The 16,190-nt window shown below is 44.4% G+C and overlaps 1 protein-coding gene across 1 annotated transcript in view; it reads left to right on the top strand.

The window, feature by feature from the left end:
* Positions 1-4,075: 4,075 nt before the first annotated feature.
* Positions 4,076-16,190, top strand: part of Ern1 (endoplasmic reticulum to nucleus signaling 1) — a 94,314-nt gene continuing 82,199 nt past the window's right edge. Inside the window, exon 1 of the mRNA XM_006247634.5 lies at positions 4,076-4,344. Coding sequence (XP_006247696.1) covers positions 4,285-4,344 — 60 coding nt within the window. The 5' untranslated portion in view covers positions 4,076-4,284. The remainder of the gene's footprint in view (positions 4,345-16,190) is intronic.

Here is a 16,190-nt window from a genome sequence, read left to right as displayed (position 1 = left end):
TCTGACCTCCACACACAAGTGCCTCCCCACACTAAAGAAATAGACGTTGTTTAAAAAAAAAATGTAAGTAGCTGTGCAAGTCAACTTGTCAACCATAAATTCAAAATTTTACATTGTAAACAGGATTAAAAACTTCCAAGTCGGGCTGGAGAGATGGCTCAGAGGTTAAGAGCACTGACTGCTCTGTCCGAACCCAGGTTCAATTTTCAGCACCCACATGGCAGCTCACAACTGTCTGTAACTCCACTTCCAGGGGATCTAACACACTCACACAAACATACATTCACATAAAAATGCCAGTTCGGGCAAATGCCAATGCACATGAAATAAAAATAAGGAAGAAAGGGGTTGGGGATTTAGCTCAGTGGTAGAGCATTTGCCTAGCAAGCGCAAGGCCCTGGGTTCGGTCCGCAGCTCCGGAAAAAAAAAAATAAGGGGCTGGGGATTTAGCTCAATGGTAGAGCGCTTACCTAGGAAGCGCAAGGCCCTGGGTTCGGTCCCCAGCTCTGAAAAAAAGAACCAAAAAAAAAAAAAAAAAAAAAAAAAAAAAAAAAAAAAAAAAAAACCTAAACAAAAAAGCCTCCAAGTCTAGGTCATAACTTCCGATAGATGGCAGCATTTTCTAAAACAAACACTAAGGGCTTACTGTTAGTGCATTTGAACACTGGCTGTTTTGATCTCAGCTGCCTCCAGGCACCTGTGGGAAATGTAAAACACTGATTTCTAGACTCTGCTCTCCATAGCCTGAATCAGTAAGGAAGGAAGCTCGAAAGGTATTGGAAATAAGTTGTTTTTTTTTTTTTTTTAGAAACTTCAAGAAAAATAAAAATAAGATTTGGTTAATTCACTTCCTCTCACCTCTGCAGACATACCTAATTCTGTCAGTCTTTGTTGAGTCTAATGTGTGCATATATGAATGTGTGTGTCTGTGTGTGATGTATTTTATGTGGTAGCCTATTTTTGCATTAAAACTGTAACCTTGACTTTTCCTTTTTTAGTTATGCGTATTACGTGTGTGTGCATGTACTTGTGTGGGCATGCGTGCCACGGTGTGCATATGGAGCTCAGAGAACAAGTTTGGGAGTCAGGTTTTTCTTCCCACCACGTGGATTCTGGGGACTGAACTCAGGTGGTCAGGCTCGACAGCAGGTAGACACCGTTACCCACTGAGCCATCTCATCTTGACCTTTTAAAAAGGGAATTATTTAACGAGACTCCAGGAAGATGAATTACTATTTCACGGAAGCCCTAAAATAGTTTGGTTTTTATAGTCATCCGTGATGCCAGCTTTTGCTTCAACATAAGTAAGGAGTTGTTTTCTTTTTTTTTCTGCGTGTGACTCTGGAGCAAGATTATGGTAACTTGACCATAAATAAAACACCAGCACTTGTCAGTCTGAATCGCCGGTCAAGAGGAGAAGTACACAGGCATGTAGGCTGGTTAATCCTAAGAACAACTCGGTGGTACAGAAGAAATTCTAAGAACGTAGCAGGATTAAAGCCAAGGGTTTCCATCAGGTCCCTGCTTGCCTCGTGTTCCTCGGCTTCTGTTTGTTTCAGAATAATTTGTTTAAAACTGATTTATGAGGGGCTGGGGATTTAGCTCAGTGGTAGAGCGCTTACCTAGGAAGCGCAAGGCCCTGGGTTCGGTCCCCAGCTCCGAAAAAAAGAACCAAAAAAAAAAAAAAAAAACTGATTTATGAGTCAGATTGAGGTCACCCTTCCTTTTTGTGCTCCATCTGCTACCTTTACAGGGTCACTGTGACATTTGAAATTGTCAAAGAGTTCCAGCCCAGCAATTCCACTCTTAGACCTTTTCCTCCCTTTGCATTTTGAGGTCGTGTTTCATGTAGCCCAGGCTGGCCTTAACTGACTATGTAGCTGAAGTTGGTCTTGAACTACTAACCCTGGAGCCTCTCCCTCCCTAAAAGCTGGTATGACAGTCCTCTTCTGTCATTCCCAGGCCCACCTCTAGATTTATTATGTTGGAGAAAGTACGCAAGAAAATAATCTATTTTTTTTTCTTTTTTCTTTTTTTCGGAGCTGGGGACCGAACCCAGGGCCTTGCACTTGCTAGGCAAGTGCTCTACCGCTGAGCCAAATCCCCAACCCCTTCTATTTGGTTTTTAATTTATGCACGTCTGTGTGTACATCTATGAGTGCAGATGCCCCACCCCCACCCCCAGAGACCAGGGGTGTTAGATGGGACTTGAACATGGATCTTCTGGGAAAGCAGTACGCATGCTTAAGGGCAAAGCAGTTTGTCCAATCAAACTTAAAAAAAAAAAAAGTAAATAGTTTATTACTGTGTGACTGTGATGTGTGAATGCATGTGCTACAATGTGCCTGAGAGGTCAGAGGTCAACTTCCAGGAGATCCATCTCTCCTTTCACTAATATGGGGGTTGAACTCAGGCTTGTACATCACACGTTGTTATCTGCTGAGTGTGAGTCATGACACTGACTCTAGGCTCCTTTATTTGAAAACCCAAAGCATATGGTCTTACAGGTCCTGTCAGCAGCTTGCATCACTGGCCTGCTCCGTGGCTACTCCAACCTCAGTGCTCAGGAGTGTTGGAGCTTCTAGTCCTCCCATTCTCTCTGCAAATCCCAAACTCCTTTGCATGGAGACTTGTGGGTAACAGTTCAGATTGTGTCTGCTGCTTTCAAAGTTGCCAAAACTCCCTTCACAAGCTAGTGCTGGCTTCTACAGTGTGATGGGAGTTGCTCTGGGTTGTGGGGGAAGAGGTGGGAATAGGAACTCTCTCTCGCTACAGGACTGGTCTTCCTAGGGACAGTTCTGTCTGTTACAGTTGGATAAAGTTGACCCAAAGCACACACAGACTGGGCCCTTAGCCCAGCCCACCCCTAACCCCTTACCACCCATACACTACTTCTTTGCTGCGTCCCCCTCCCCACAGGATAACCTTTTCTCTTCAAAAACCTGAAAATTCCCACAGGCTGTCAAAGGAGCCCCTGCTCTCCTTGTCCCATGGCCCGATAACCTGGGTTAGCTTCAAACTTACTAGGTAGCCAAGGATTACTTAGAACTTCTGATCCTGTCTCCACCTCCAGGGTGCTGGGGTTTCAGGTGTGGGGCAACACATCCAGTTTAGGGAGGCCTGGAGATGCAGCCCAGCACTTCCCGAAATCTATGCAAGTGCTCTACCAACAGGGCATGGACTCCCTTTTTCTGCTAGAATAATAATAAGCTACTTTTTCCTTGAGCACTGAATGTTTTGTCTTTCCTATTATAAACAAGTTCTCCCCTCCCTCTTCCAGCTCAGTGGAGGGCAGCTTGGGACCCGGTGACCAAACAACTTGTTGGGCTCATTAATTCTGATTAATAACCCACAATCCTTAAATAGACCTTGGAGTCCTCAGCCCACCCACTCCCTCGAAAGAGTTGTGACACATGTCCTCTCAAGCTTCACCCGGCCACATCTACGAAGGTCACGTAAACACGTGTGACACAAGAAGCCTGCATGATTTCCTTATAATTTTTGGTGAATGAGTTGGCTGTGGTTCATTCCGAGAGGAACGGAAGGCTGCTGGACATGACTTGGGGGGGAATTCCTGAGGGCAAGGCTAGGGAAGAAAGGGGCCTTCGGGCTGGATGAGGCACAGCTGGAGGATCCTCCTCAGTGAACTCTAGGGCTGCGGCTCAGGGCCGAATTTCCGCCAGCTGCTGAAACCCTTGCTTTAGAGGTCGCCTAGGCAACCTTAGTAAGTGGTGGCTGGCAGCGGAGAGATGGAGGACTGTAGGCATTCCCTTCTTCCAGACCAAACCTGGCGCCGTGAGTCCTTCCTTCGGCGAGTGGGGCTTCCTGTGGGGTGGCAGATGTCATTTTCCCTTGGCTTTGGACAAGCTTCTCCATTCAGAAGCACAGCGCCCACATATACCCAAAGCCAAGAGTTGGTTTTCGGCTTCTAGCGCCCAAAAATCGGAGGCAGCCAGAAGCCAGCACCCTGTCAGCCTCTAACCCCACCCTCCCGCGCTTACTACGCCCATAAAACAACGCAGGCTCCTCCCCATCCAGGCAGTGACTCCGCCTTCCCCAGCCCCGCCCCCGGGACCGCCCTTTAGCCCGCCCCGACCGGAAGAAGCCGGGACACAAGGCACTTATAGGGCTGGAAATGGGGGTGTCGCCGCCGCCCAGTCAGCTCCGTGTCCACCGATCCTCCGCCGGTGCCGCGCTGTCGTCGCGGCGCCCCAGTCCAGCCCTCTGTCCGCGCGGTCTCCAACACCGATCGGCGGGGCCCAGAGTCAGGGCCACGTCCCCACCATGCCGGCCCGGTGGCTGTTGCTCCTGCTGGCGCTGCTGCTATTGCCACCCGGTCCCGGGGTGAGTAACCAGGGGAGTGCGGTGCGGGGACGGGCCGGCTCGCGGCCAGAGGAGAGTCGCGCGGTGGCGGGGGCGGGTGTCCGAGCCGGGCCTCAGCGGCGGGAGGCCCGGCGCCTCGGCTGGGGCAGCTGCGGGAGGCTTGGCCGTGGGAGCTGCAGCGGCCGGCCACACACAGCCGTCCGCCTCCCCAGGCGCCTCCGGGGCCAGCGCGGCCGAGGCAGACAGCGGCTCCAGGGCCCAGGACCCGCGCGACTCGGAGCTGTCTCCCGAAGGCCGGGCCCTGGGCGCGCTGCCCACCTGCCCCGCCGTCTCCACAGGTGGGCGCCCGCACTGCTGCGGTGGCCGCGGAAGGACACCCGAAGCCGTGAGAAGCGGGTGGTGACTGGAGTTTAGAATTTTTGCTCGAAAGTTTGCTTTTCTTTTTCTTTTTTCTTTTCTTTTTTTTTTTATTTGTTTTTGTTTTAAATGAGACTTTGGGAATCGATTCCAGCCGGGAATGGGTATGGCGTTTTTACCCAGCCGCTGGGTTCTGCTTACCTGACTTGAAGGTTTCTTTGTATTCGGAGGCAGGGGGCTTCCCACCAGTATTTTTGCTAGACAGCGAAGGCGTCATTAAACAAGTTAAGCTGTGGGCATTAGACCCTTTAAAAGACTCGGTGTGTGGGCCAGAGTTGTACTGCAAAACTTAAAGCTGTCTCACGTGTGGGGCCGTCAGAAACGCCTTCACATTTTTTTAAAAAAATATCGGTTTATATTTATTTAACTCTTTATACACTCAGGATTTGAACACTTTGGCTAAAGAGGACATTTTGTGGGCGGACATGGTTATTTTCATCTTTTGGTTGGAAGAACTGAGGGCTTTAAAAAAATTTTTTTAATGCCCTGTTCAGGATGTGGGCATGGCACATTTGTACTGGCTGTATTTAATGACCTCTTTGAAGGTACCGTGTTCCCTTTAAAATGGCATATCATGTACCAGGTGTCCTGGTGGAAGACTTGACATGTGTGGAGACCCGCGGGCCAGCCTGGTTGTTAACTCTGGGCGAACTCTTTGAACTCTTATGCCTTGTAGGTAAATAATTGTCGGCGCTGTCAGAGTAACAAGTTAGAATTTAGAAACTACTGAAGTGTATGAAAGGTGGTCTACTTTTTCAAATTCAAGTTTGTTTGTTTTTTTCCAAATGGAAATTTATATGCATTTTCTTTTAATGGCAGACCCTTAGGTGTTTATTTTTTCTCCTAATTAAAAAGAAAAGATGTACTTTTCACAACTAGGACCGGGTTTTGAACTTGGACACCTCACCTTGGGTTGATTGATTGCTGCTCGCAGATAAGGGTATAAACAGCATGACTGAATGTTTAATGTGGAAATCGATCATTTCATAGTTTCACAGCTGAGGTAGACGTGGTTTCCTTCACAGCTTTGCATTTATTCTTCTTTTGCTAGAATCTAGGGTTTTTTGTCACCCAGCAGCACAGGGTAAAGAGTCAACAACGATTTAGTTTTAGTTCATGTATTTTCAAGTTGTGCTTAGAAACCCAAACTTGTCAAGAGTTCATGTAAAAGATTCCAGATCCTTACCAAAGGTTGTTTTACTGTGGCTTTTTTAAACGAAAGGTTGGGTTTCACTTTTCAGAATTTTTCTTCTAAATAAGATCTTAACTCCAAACATAGTAAGATAGTATTTTAAGATTCGAAGTGGAAGTTCGAGCAGAATGAACAGTAGGCAGCCTTGACGCTGGGCAGAACACAGCAGCTGTTAAATCAGGCAGACCTGAGTTCTAACTGATAACTTGCTAGCTGTATCCTCAGGCAAGGTTTTTTTTTTTTTTTTTTTTGTTTGTTTGTTTTGTTTTGTTTTTTTTTAAACTTTCAGGACTCTGTTTCCTGATCTGTGAAATGGGGTCAGCTAGTGCTTGGGAGGAAGGTACCTTGCACATAGTAGGTAGTGTGTGTCTTCTTTATCTCCCTACTAAAGTGCCTTTTACTCCTTCATCATTGTATGTGCTGTGCCTTGCCAGGGAATGTTGGTTTGTTTTTAAGGTTATTTTGTTTTGATTGGTGAAGTAGCTGGTCCATTGGAGGCAATGCTGCGATTTTCTTTAAGAGTGTGTTTTTTAATTGAGTCAGACACTGACTCATTATTAGTTGAGATTCGGGGACTACAAGATCCTTGTTAGTAAGTACTGGAAGCTGCTTTTGCCAACCCAGAATGTGCTTTAATAAGTTAGCTACATTCTAGAGATTTCCCTTTCTTCTCAGACCCTTATCTTCTATCTGTCGGTTAATTTTACATGGGCAACCACTTCAAGATTGACGGCATGTGAGACCAAATGCATTTGTAAAAAAAAAAAAAAAAATTAGCTCAGCGAAGATATATCAAGTTTATTTAGTCAGTATTTGGTTTGATGGGGGTTAAGAAAAAGTCCCCGAGACCCAAGGACTATATATGTAAGAAACACACTGTGCCTCGGCAGGAGAAAGCTCAACCAGTAATGCCCTTGTTTATCATTTTTCTTGATAGCTATCACCTGAATGAATTATCCTAGCAGGAGACATGGAGTTATTTGTTCTGAGGCAGTGATTAAGATGCTTTGTTGCTGATGCTATCGGGATGGTTGCTGGTAAAATTAAACTGTACTTGTGCACTTACGTTTCATCGGTTCGGCTGCCCACTCAGCTTTCTTCGGCAAGACAGTGTTTCAGAACTGTATGTGAGGCTCACTCTTCTTCAGAAAGAGCATTTGCTGCCCTTACAGAGGACCTGGGCACCCACGTGGAGGCTAGCTACAGTCAGTAATTCCAGTTTCCCAAGATCCAACGCCCTCTTCAACCTCTGCAGGCACCAGGCATGCATGTTGTACATACATGCTGGCATTTATATATATAATAAAAAGTAATTTTTTTTTCAAAGTTCAGTGCTAGAGCATGACGGTAGAGCTGTCTGTGAGCCGACACTGCTGGGTAGCATAGTCCCACCTTCCTAGGTTGAGGGCAGGGAGTTACTTGCTTGCTTTAGGTTTCTCCACACCATTTTCACATTAAAGACTGGCTGACTCTTTAATTTTTTATTGAATTTCTCCCTTGCCTTTGGGATCTAAAGTCTTTTTAAATATTTTGTGTTTTATAATGATCAAATATTTCCTCCATGGAAAAGATACGGAGGAGAAGCCCCTGATGGATTCGGTTCATATTATTTTCAGATAACTTGGGGGCTGTCACCTGGCAAGGTGATTAGAGTGTGATGCTGACTTAGAAAGCAGGGCTGGTGAATCACACCCCATGAATAATAAGGATGTTGGGTGACTGTACCTCCTGGATGCTGCGGCTGGCCCCAAGGCTTTAGCTTTACCATATTCCATGTCTGGTTTGAGTCTTGCTTGCCTCAGAGTGACATATTGCCGAGCTATGCACTGTAGAGGGTGGGTGAGTGCACCCTACCCTGTTGGGGAAAGTAGAAGTTAAAAACAAATTATCATAAGGCTATTACTTGCGATTTGTTTTAAAAGTTCAACCTTCATCCAGTTAAAAAGCATTTGAGCTTTTCACAGGTTGGGGAATGGAGTCCTGATTGGGTTGCCATGGTTTGCCTAGCAGTTGCCTCTCTCTCTCTCTGTTTCTCTCTCTCTCTCTCTCTCTCTCTCTCTCTCTCTCTCTGTTTCTCTCTCTCCCTCTCTTTCTCTCTCTCTCTCTCTCTCTCTCTCTCTCTCTTTCTCTGCATATGTTCTTTTCTGCATGATAACATGGCAATTTTTGTAAAAATCCAAAGTTGGGCAGTGGTGTCGCCCACTTTTAATCCCAGCACTTGGGAGATGCTTATGAATTCAAGGCCAGCCTGGTCTACAGAGCAAGTTCCAGGGCAGCTAGGGCTACACAGAGAAACCTTGTCTCAAAACAAAACACAACACCCCCCCTCAAAAGAAAAAAAAAAACAAAAAAGAAATCAAAATAATCATTTTTATTGACGAAAACTTAGAAAGGATAGATAAGCCTGAAGTAGACAGAGGTGAAACTAAAACCCCTGTGTAATCACTACAAATCAAACATCACCTCCATTAACATTTCCAGTAGCACTGTGGGACTCCAGTTGACTCATTAAAAAGGTTAATCCCATAGTTTTTAGTGTATTGAGAGAATTGTACAACCGTTTCCACAAGTAAGTTGCCAACATTTTCATTGTCACTGAAAGAAACCCTATGCCCATTAGCTGCTGCTCCCTTCCCCACCTCCATCCACCTCCTGTCCTTTTGCAATATGAGACCACTTTCTATCTCAGTGGATTTACCTGCTTTGCACATTTCATATTGATATCACCGACTTCTTTGATACATCATTCTGTTTTTTTTTTCAACGCTCACATAGAACATAACATTAGTTGCAGAATAATATTTCTATCTGTGGACACCACATCCTGGCAGCTGATGGTCGTGTGGATTATTTTTACGTTGGGGCTACTGCAGATGTTGCTAAGAACACTAGTTTCTGAATGGATACATGCTTTCAGTTTTCTTGGTGTAGACTTGCTGGATCATGTGATAACTATGTATTTAACCTTTTGTTGAATGGTCAGACTCTTCCCTGAAGTCAGCCTCACTAGTTTTTACATTCTCACCTGCAGTGTAACAAAAAGAACAGGAGCCCCCAAAAGAAAGATTAATATGTGTACTTACTGTGTATTCTAGTTTTCTAGTGGACATGAGTGCTCATTCATTGTGGTTTTGAGATGCTTTTCCCTGATGGTTAATCTACTAATATCTACCAATATTTTTTAAGACTTTTTTTCTGTGCACAAATTTACATAGATGTTTTTCTTACCTAGACTGAAGCAGAGAGATCATTTTTCTGTCAGTAAATTTAATTCTGTAACATCTGTTTGCACACTACTTCTGAATGGAGGCTCCATAATTTTTTTTTTATTTATTAACTTGAGTATTTCTTATATACATTTCGAGTGTTATTCCCTTTCCCTGTATCCGGGCAAACATCCCCCTCCCCCCTCCCCTTCCTTATGGGTGTTCCCCTCCCAACCCTCCCCCCATTGCCGCCCTCCCCCCCCGAGGCTCCATAATTTGACCATTTAGATAATACATAGTTTTTTTTTTAAGATTTATTTATTTTATTTTATGTATATGAGTACACTGTAGCTTCAGACACACCAGAAGAGGGCATTGGATCCCATTACAGATGGTTGTGAGCCACCATGTGGTTGCTGGGATTTGAACTCAGGACCTCTGGAAAAGCAGTCGGTGCTCTTAACCACTGAGCCATCTCTCCAGCCCTACATAGTTTTTAAAATTTTGATTACTGTAAGTACTGTGATGAACCACCTTGTTGCTAACCTCTTGAATATATATTAGCTGCTTAATTTGCTGGGAATAGGTTTCTGGACCTGAAATTTGTAACCATATGTGTAGATTTACAGTTCTAGTCTAAACCCTCAGGCACCATTGGTTGTTTGTTTTGTTAATTTTGTTATTTCATTTTATGTGTACAGGCATTTTATCTTAATGTATATGTGTGTACCACCTACATGCCTGGTGCCTGCAGAAGCCTTATCAGACCCACTTGAGTTACAGACAGTTGTAAGCCACCACGTGGGTGCTGGGAATCAAACCCAGGTTTTCTGGAAGAGTAGCCAGTGCTCTTAATCACTGAGCCATCCCTCCAACTGTTGGATTTTTTTAAAAAGCATAAAACCAACTTTAAATTGGTTTTATGACAGGGCTGGAGAGATGGCTCAGCAGTTAAGAGCACTCACTGACTGCTCTTCTGGAGGTCCTGAGTTCAATTCCCAACAACCACATGGTGGCTCACAACCACCTGTAATGGAATCCAACACCCTCTTCTGGTGTGTCTGGAGACAGAGACAGTGTGCTCATATACATAAAATGAATAAATCTTTAAAAAAATTGGTTTTATGACAACCATTTTGGAGTAAGCTGTTTTCTTTTAGAAGTATGGATTTATAAGATGGATGAAGATGTTTTAGTTTATGTTTTCATGATGAAAATAATCTTGGTCACATCTCTGACCCCTATATAACTAAGTGTTGGTGAGAAGAAGATGCTTTATTCTGGCTTTTTAAATGGCTCCTACACAGCTTCCTTTGCTCTGTAGTGGTTTCAGATCAGCTTTGTAGCAGATGCAGCCCCCACGAGCACTCTAAAATACCTCAATCCTGTGACTTTAGTTCTGATTATAGCCTGTCTCCTGCAGATAAGATTCTTTGTCGGGTTATGAGACCATTTAAAGTTTAGCCTGAAGAGTGTTCATAAATCAAGAGCTACTATATTAATTGTCCTTTTAGAGGTTCCTGTTCTTTCATGGTTTGCCCTTGCAACTGTTTTTCTTAGGAAGATTAAAGTACCAGTTGACAGTAAACTTATTACTTTGGTAGGTTTTTTTTTTTTTTTTTTTTTTTTTTTTTTTTTTTTTTTACAACAAAAGAACCTGTTTATCCAAAGAAGAAAAGTGTGTCCCTTTCAAAATAATTACTTCTTCAGGGTCAATTTATATGTTATACAAATCTGCCCCTCCCTTTACCATTTTGGTTATAGCAATTATAACTTTATAATCATGTAGTTTAATTACTCATCTACTATTAAGTAACTTTAAAACAAAATAACTTTTTTTATTTTTTTGAGACAGGGTCTCTTTGTATAGCCTTGGCTGTCCTGGAAATCATTAAGTAGACCAGGCTGGCCTTGAACCAGAAATTTCCCTGCCTCTTTTTTTTTTTTTTTTTAATTATTTTTTTTTTAAGATTTATTTTTTTATTTTGTATATGAGTACACTGTAGCTGTCTTCAGAAACACCAGAAGGGGACATCAGATCCCATTACGGATGGTTGTGAGCCACCATGTGGTTGCTGGGATTTGAACTCAGGACCTCTGGAAGAGCAGTCGGTGCTCTTAACCACTGAGCCATCTCTCCAGCCCATTCCCTGCCTCTTACTCCTGTGAGCTGGGATTAAATGTGTGTGCTGCTATGCCCACCACCAGAATAACTTAAAAATTTTTGTTTTGGGGTTGGGGATTTAGCTCAGTGGTAGAGCACTTGCCTAGCAAGCACAAGGCCCTGGGTTCAGTCCCCAGCTCCGAAAAAAAGAAAAGAAAAAAAAATTTTGTTTTGTTTTGGAGACATGATTTCCTTATGTAGCACTGGCTGGTCTGGGACTCAAAGCGTAGACTAGGCTGGACTACTACTAATCAAACTTGTGTGATCTGTTGTCTCTGCCTCCCTAGCTGGGATAACAGATGTCCTGCCAAAACAGCTTTAATAATCCTAACCAAAAAGGAATCTTTTTTTAAAAATACATATATTTACTCTTAAGCCAATTATCCTTATATAACTTAAAATAGTTCCCAGTTCTTTCTGGCCATCACTAAATACAACTTCTGCATGAGTCATGCTGCAGTTGGACCACAACTGTTACTACTTAGTCTGATCACAGTTTATGGCAGACACTTGGATTAGATTTTTACTTGTTTATTAAAATGTTGAAATCTGACTCACCCTCAGATTATCAGCACTTCCTACCACTTAAAGGATTCAAAAGCATAGTCTTTGAAGGGAGTTTCCAAAATATTTTAGAAGTATTTCGAGCTGCCAGTAACATATATGAGTAAATGTGTAGGTTTCTGGGGGAACTGAGATCGGTGTATAAGAGACAGGCCCATTCCGTCTCAGCCATCTGATCTAGTTCAAGAGTGCAGTGCAGTGACACCCTCAGTGCACCCTCAGTGACAGTAGGAACTCTTGCCCTCTGGAAAGACAGGTTAGAAAGCCAGGGTCAGGGAGGTCTGGTCACCTGTCCTGGGTAATATGTGAATGGCCGGAGGACCTTTGGACCTGATCCTCCTGCTTTTCTATGGAGAGCTGTCCCCAACCCTGGCCCTTTGCAGTCCTCCGGTCCTGGGGCTTATGTTAGAAATGTCGGGGTTGGGGATTTAGCTCAGTGGTAGAGCGCTTGCCTAGGAAGTGCAAGGCCCTGGGTTCGGTCCCCAGCTCTGGGGGGGGGGGGGGAATGTCTCCTAGTTGTACTGAGTGTGAACTAAGGAGGTCACCATGAGGCTCTGGGTTTGAAGGGCCATCTGGGAGGCTTTCTGGAAAGTGCTTGCTTACTAAGTGGTGTGTATCCCTCCCACGTGAGCTATGACCTATGACCTCCCTGTGTTGTAGCAGGGAGCTTCATGAGCTACAGAAGCTGCTTGGCTCCATCAGGAAGCTCTATCAGGAGGCAGGCCATCTCTGACCCAGCCTCAGAGGGCGAAGCTCAAGAATCCACTAGGCCAGATTTTCAGTTTGAGCTCATTTCTTTGAGGTCTAATAATATCCAAGCAGGTGTGTGTTTTTCGGTAACTTTTTGCCTAGTAATATGTCTGAAATACCAAAACTGAAAACTTATATCTTAGAAGTCCTTACAAAGTTCTTAATAGCAACCCTGCCAAAGCCTTCACCAAGAAACCCTGAAGAGATGGGGTGTCTCTGCAGAGTCCCCCACCTCCCAAGCAGTTCTGTGGTGGCAGGAAGGACCTGACCCTGGGACCACAGAGGAAGGACTCTGATTAGCCTAGGTGAACAGAGGAGAGTATAGTGGGGGTGGGGAGACAAGAAGGTGCCCTAGGCTTGTGTGTGTGTGTGTGTGTGTGTGTGTGTGTGTGTGAATGTGTGAGTGTGAGACTTCTTGCTGATTTATGCTAGAGCCAGAGAAACAATCCTGTCTTGCTTTTTTGTTTATTTTTTGCCGCCTCTGTGGAGTTTAGCATGCTGTGTTTAGCCATTCCCACTGTAGTGTAGGCACTAAGCAGATATTGATTGAATTTCCCTTTGAAGTAAGGACCATAAAACAAGGGGCTCTTTTATTTGTTTGTTTGCTTGTTTTGTTTTTTGTTTTGTTTTTGCATTTTTTGAGACAGTTTCTTGGTGTAGCTCTGACTGTCCTGGAACTCCCTCTGTAGAACAGGCTGGCACAGACTTCAGAGATCTGCCTGGGTCTGCATCCCCAGTCCTGCCACCACTGCCTGGGTCTGCATCCCCAGTCCTGCCACCACTGCCTGGGTCTGCATCCCCAGTCCTGCCACCACTGCCTGGGTCTGCATTGCCTGGGTCTGCATCCCCTGTGCTGCCACCACTGCCTGGGTCTGCATCCCCTGTGCTGCCACCCCTGCCTGGTGCAGGGGGCTGCTATTTTTAACATAAAGCAAATGGCTTGTGGGTTTTAGGGTTGAGATGAGGGAAAGATGTCGCTTTGGTTGTCTCTGTTCTGTAATCTTTAAAAGGATTCCAGTGATAATGTGCACTTTTATTCAATTAGAGGGCCTTTCAGAACATTTACTTGGGTAGACAACCTAAGTGGGTAGCATCTTCATGAGCTCCTCCTGTTGCAGTGAGATTCATTTTTTCCCATTGCCAAATCCCATCGGGTTAATGGTAGTGATGAGTACAGGTCCATTTCATTCCTCACTCAGCGTGAGGTTTCACTACTAAAACATGTTCCTTGATGCAGGATCGTCTTCATGTATTAAACATGATTTCCTTAGACTGTGGACTAATTTATAATTATAATTCTAAACCATCTTGTTCTGGTGGATTATCTCCCCTCCCTCATCTCAGATGAGGGGACAGTTGTTTGTCTAGGTCTCAGGAGTGTTTGTCATAGAAACTGAGTTTCTTCCTGTGCTTCTGAGCACAAGGTGCTGCTGCTGTCAGATCCCCAGGTCCTGAGGTTGTCATTGACCTCTGGCCAAGCCAGAGGAGCTCATTGACTACGGTAAATCATATCTCTTAAAACTAATAGCCCTTTACTCCTGAGGGGCCTTGCAAGTGGGAGAGAAACATCTGCATAGACTGCCACAGCTGCACCAAGTGTGTGTCACTTGCAGCAAAGCTTCCTAGCCTGAACTTGAATCAGCAGGGACGCTTTTAAAGCCATGCTCAGCTACCGTCCCAAATGAAGGGAGTCAGAATCTCTGGACACAGCCTGGCATCTTTAAAACAGTCGTCCTCAGCCCCAGCTCACTGATATTTAGCCAGGCTTGTAGACCATCCCTGTGCCTTCCTTGGTTTGATCCTTGCAGAGAAGTACAGTTGCATGCCCAGGGGTATCACAGGGTGCCCCAGACCACAGAAGCTGCAACTCAGTGTTTGGAGAGGTTTCCGATCAATAGATCCTGCTAGTGAGTGGCAGAACTAAAAATAGAGAACCAAGTACGGCCTTTTCCCTACTGTTTCATTGTTCAACTTTGTGTGTGTTTGTGTGTATGTGTGGCATGTTCAAATGTGTGATAAATGGGAAGAGGTGCCAAAGATATCTAGCCTTTGGTAAAGCAGGGTGCTTTTGGGATTTTGTTAATTTGATTTTTAAAAAATACTCATTAATTTTATTTGTATATATATGCGCCTGAATGTAGGTATGTGCACTACATGTGTGTAGGAGCTCACAGAGGTCAGAAGTGTATGTGTATGATCTGTCTCTTGGAACTAGAGTTACAGATGGCTGTGAGCTACCATGTGGTGCTGGGAAGCAAACTAGAGTATTCTGCAAGAGGACTAAGGGATCTTAAACTCACAGAGCTACTCTCTCTTTCATTTGGACTTAGGACTTATTAATTAGGCTAGGCTGGCTGACCAGTGAGCCCCAGGGGATCTACCTGGTCTGTCTCTCCAGAATTGTGACTTTTAAGTGCATACCACAATACATAATGCTAGGGTCAAACTCAGGTCCTCATCTTCACAAGATAAGTATATTAGTGACAGTTCCCCAGCCCTTCCTATTCAACATTTTCTTTTGTTATTTTAAAAAAGCAGGTTAATAAAAGACCTATCGACATTTATTCTTTGAGCACTAATTACTGAAATTGCTATTATCAGCATTACCTGATAGCTGGCCTTATATTCAAATACTCTTAAATAACTGAAATGTGAGAGGTTTAGGGAGATGCTTATTAGAAGGTCCTGAGCAGTTAGTTGTATTTGCTTTCTCTGTTTATGAAGAGACTCAGGAATCAAAACAGCACAGCTTTCAAGGTTCCCCTGACAAACCCCAACACGTAAAACATCCTTGTGGTTTCAAAGGATGAAAGCAGGAATGAAGTACCCAAGGGAAGTGGATGAAAGGCGTTTATGGAGGAAGTAAGTTGGACCTTTAAAGTACAAGAGTGAAGCATGCACTTTCCTAGAAGTCAAGGACATAGTTGTGTCCTGTGTTTAGTGTGCCACTACTCACAGTAGCCATAGTAGGGGATCAGCCGAGGTGTTCATCTGTGGGTGAGCAGATAGAGAAAAGATGGTAAGTACATACAATAGGATGTTACCTGGTCGTGAGGAAGAATGAAATCCTCTCACTGTGATAACATGAGTGGAACGGGAGGACATACATAGTGTTAAGTAAAGTAAGGCAGACAGAGCCAGACAGATACCATGTGCTCCTACTCACGTGTAGAAGCTAAAGAAATTGATCTCATAGAAATAGACAATAGAATAGTGGCTACCAAACCATGGTAACACACTGTAATTCCAGAACATGGGAGGCTCAAGAAAATCTGGGCTACATAGCTTCAGACCTTATCTCGGGGTCAGGGGAAGTGGATGTGCCAGGCAAGGGAAAGGGTGAGGAAGGTACAGAGGGCAGGTAATTAAAAAATACGGCTCAACTGGTGAGATGGCTCACCTAGGTAAAGCACTGGCTACCAAGCCTAATGACCTGAATTCCATTCCCAGAAACCACGTGGTGGAAGGACAGAATTGATTCCTCCACATTATCCTCTGACCTCCACACACATGTGCCCTAGCACACGCCCCCACCTCCCAGATAGGAGTTCGGTGGCACAATACAATATAATTA

The sequence above is a fragment of the Rattus norvegicus genome, chromosome 10, assembly GCF_036323735.1.
Source record: "Rattus norvegicus strain BN/NHsdMcwi chromosome 10, GRCr8, whole genome shotgun sequence".
Taxonomy (NCBI): Eukaryota; Metazoa; Chordata; class Mammalia; order Rodentia; family Muridae; genus Rattus; species Rattus norvegicus.
Note: the sequence above shows the minus strand (reverse complement) of the source record. Positions and strands in the feature narration are given on the sequence as shown.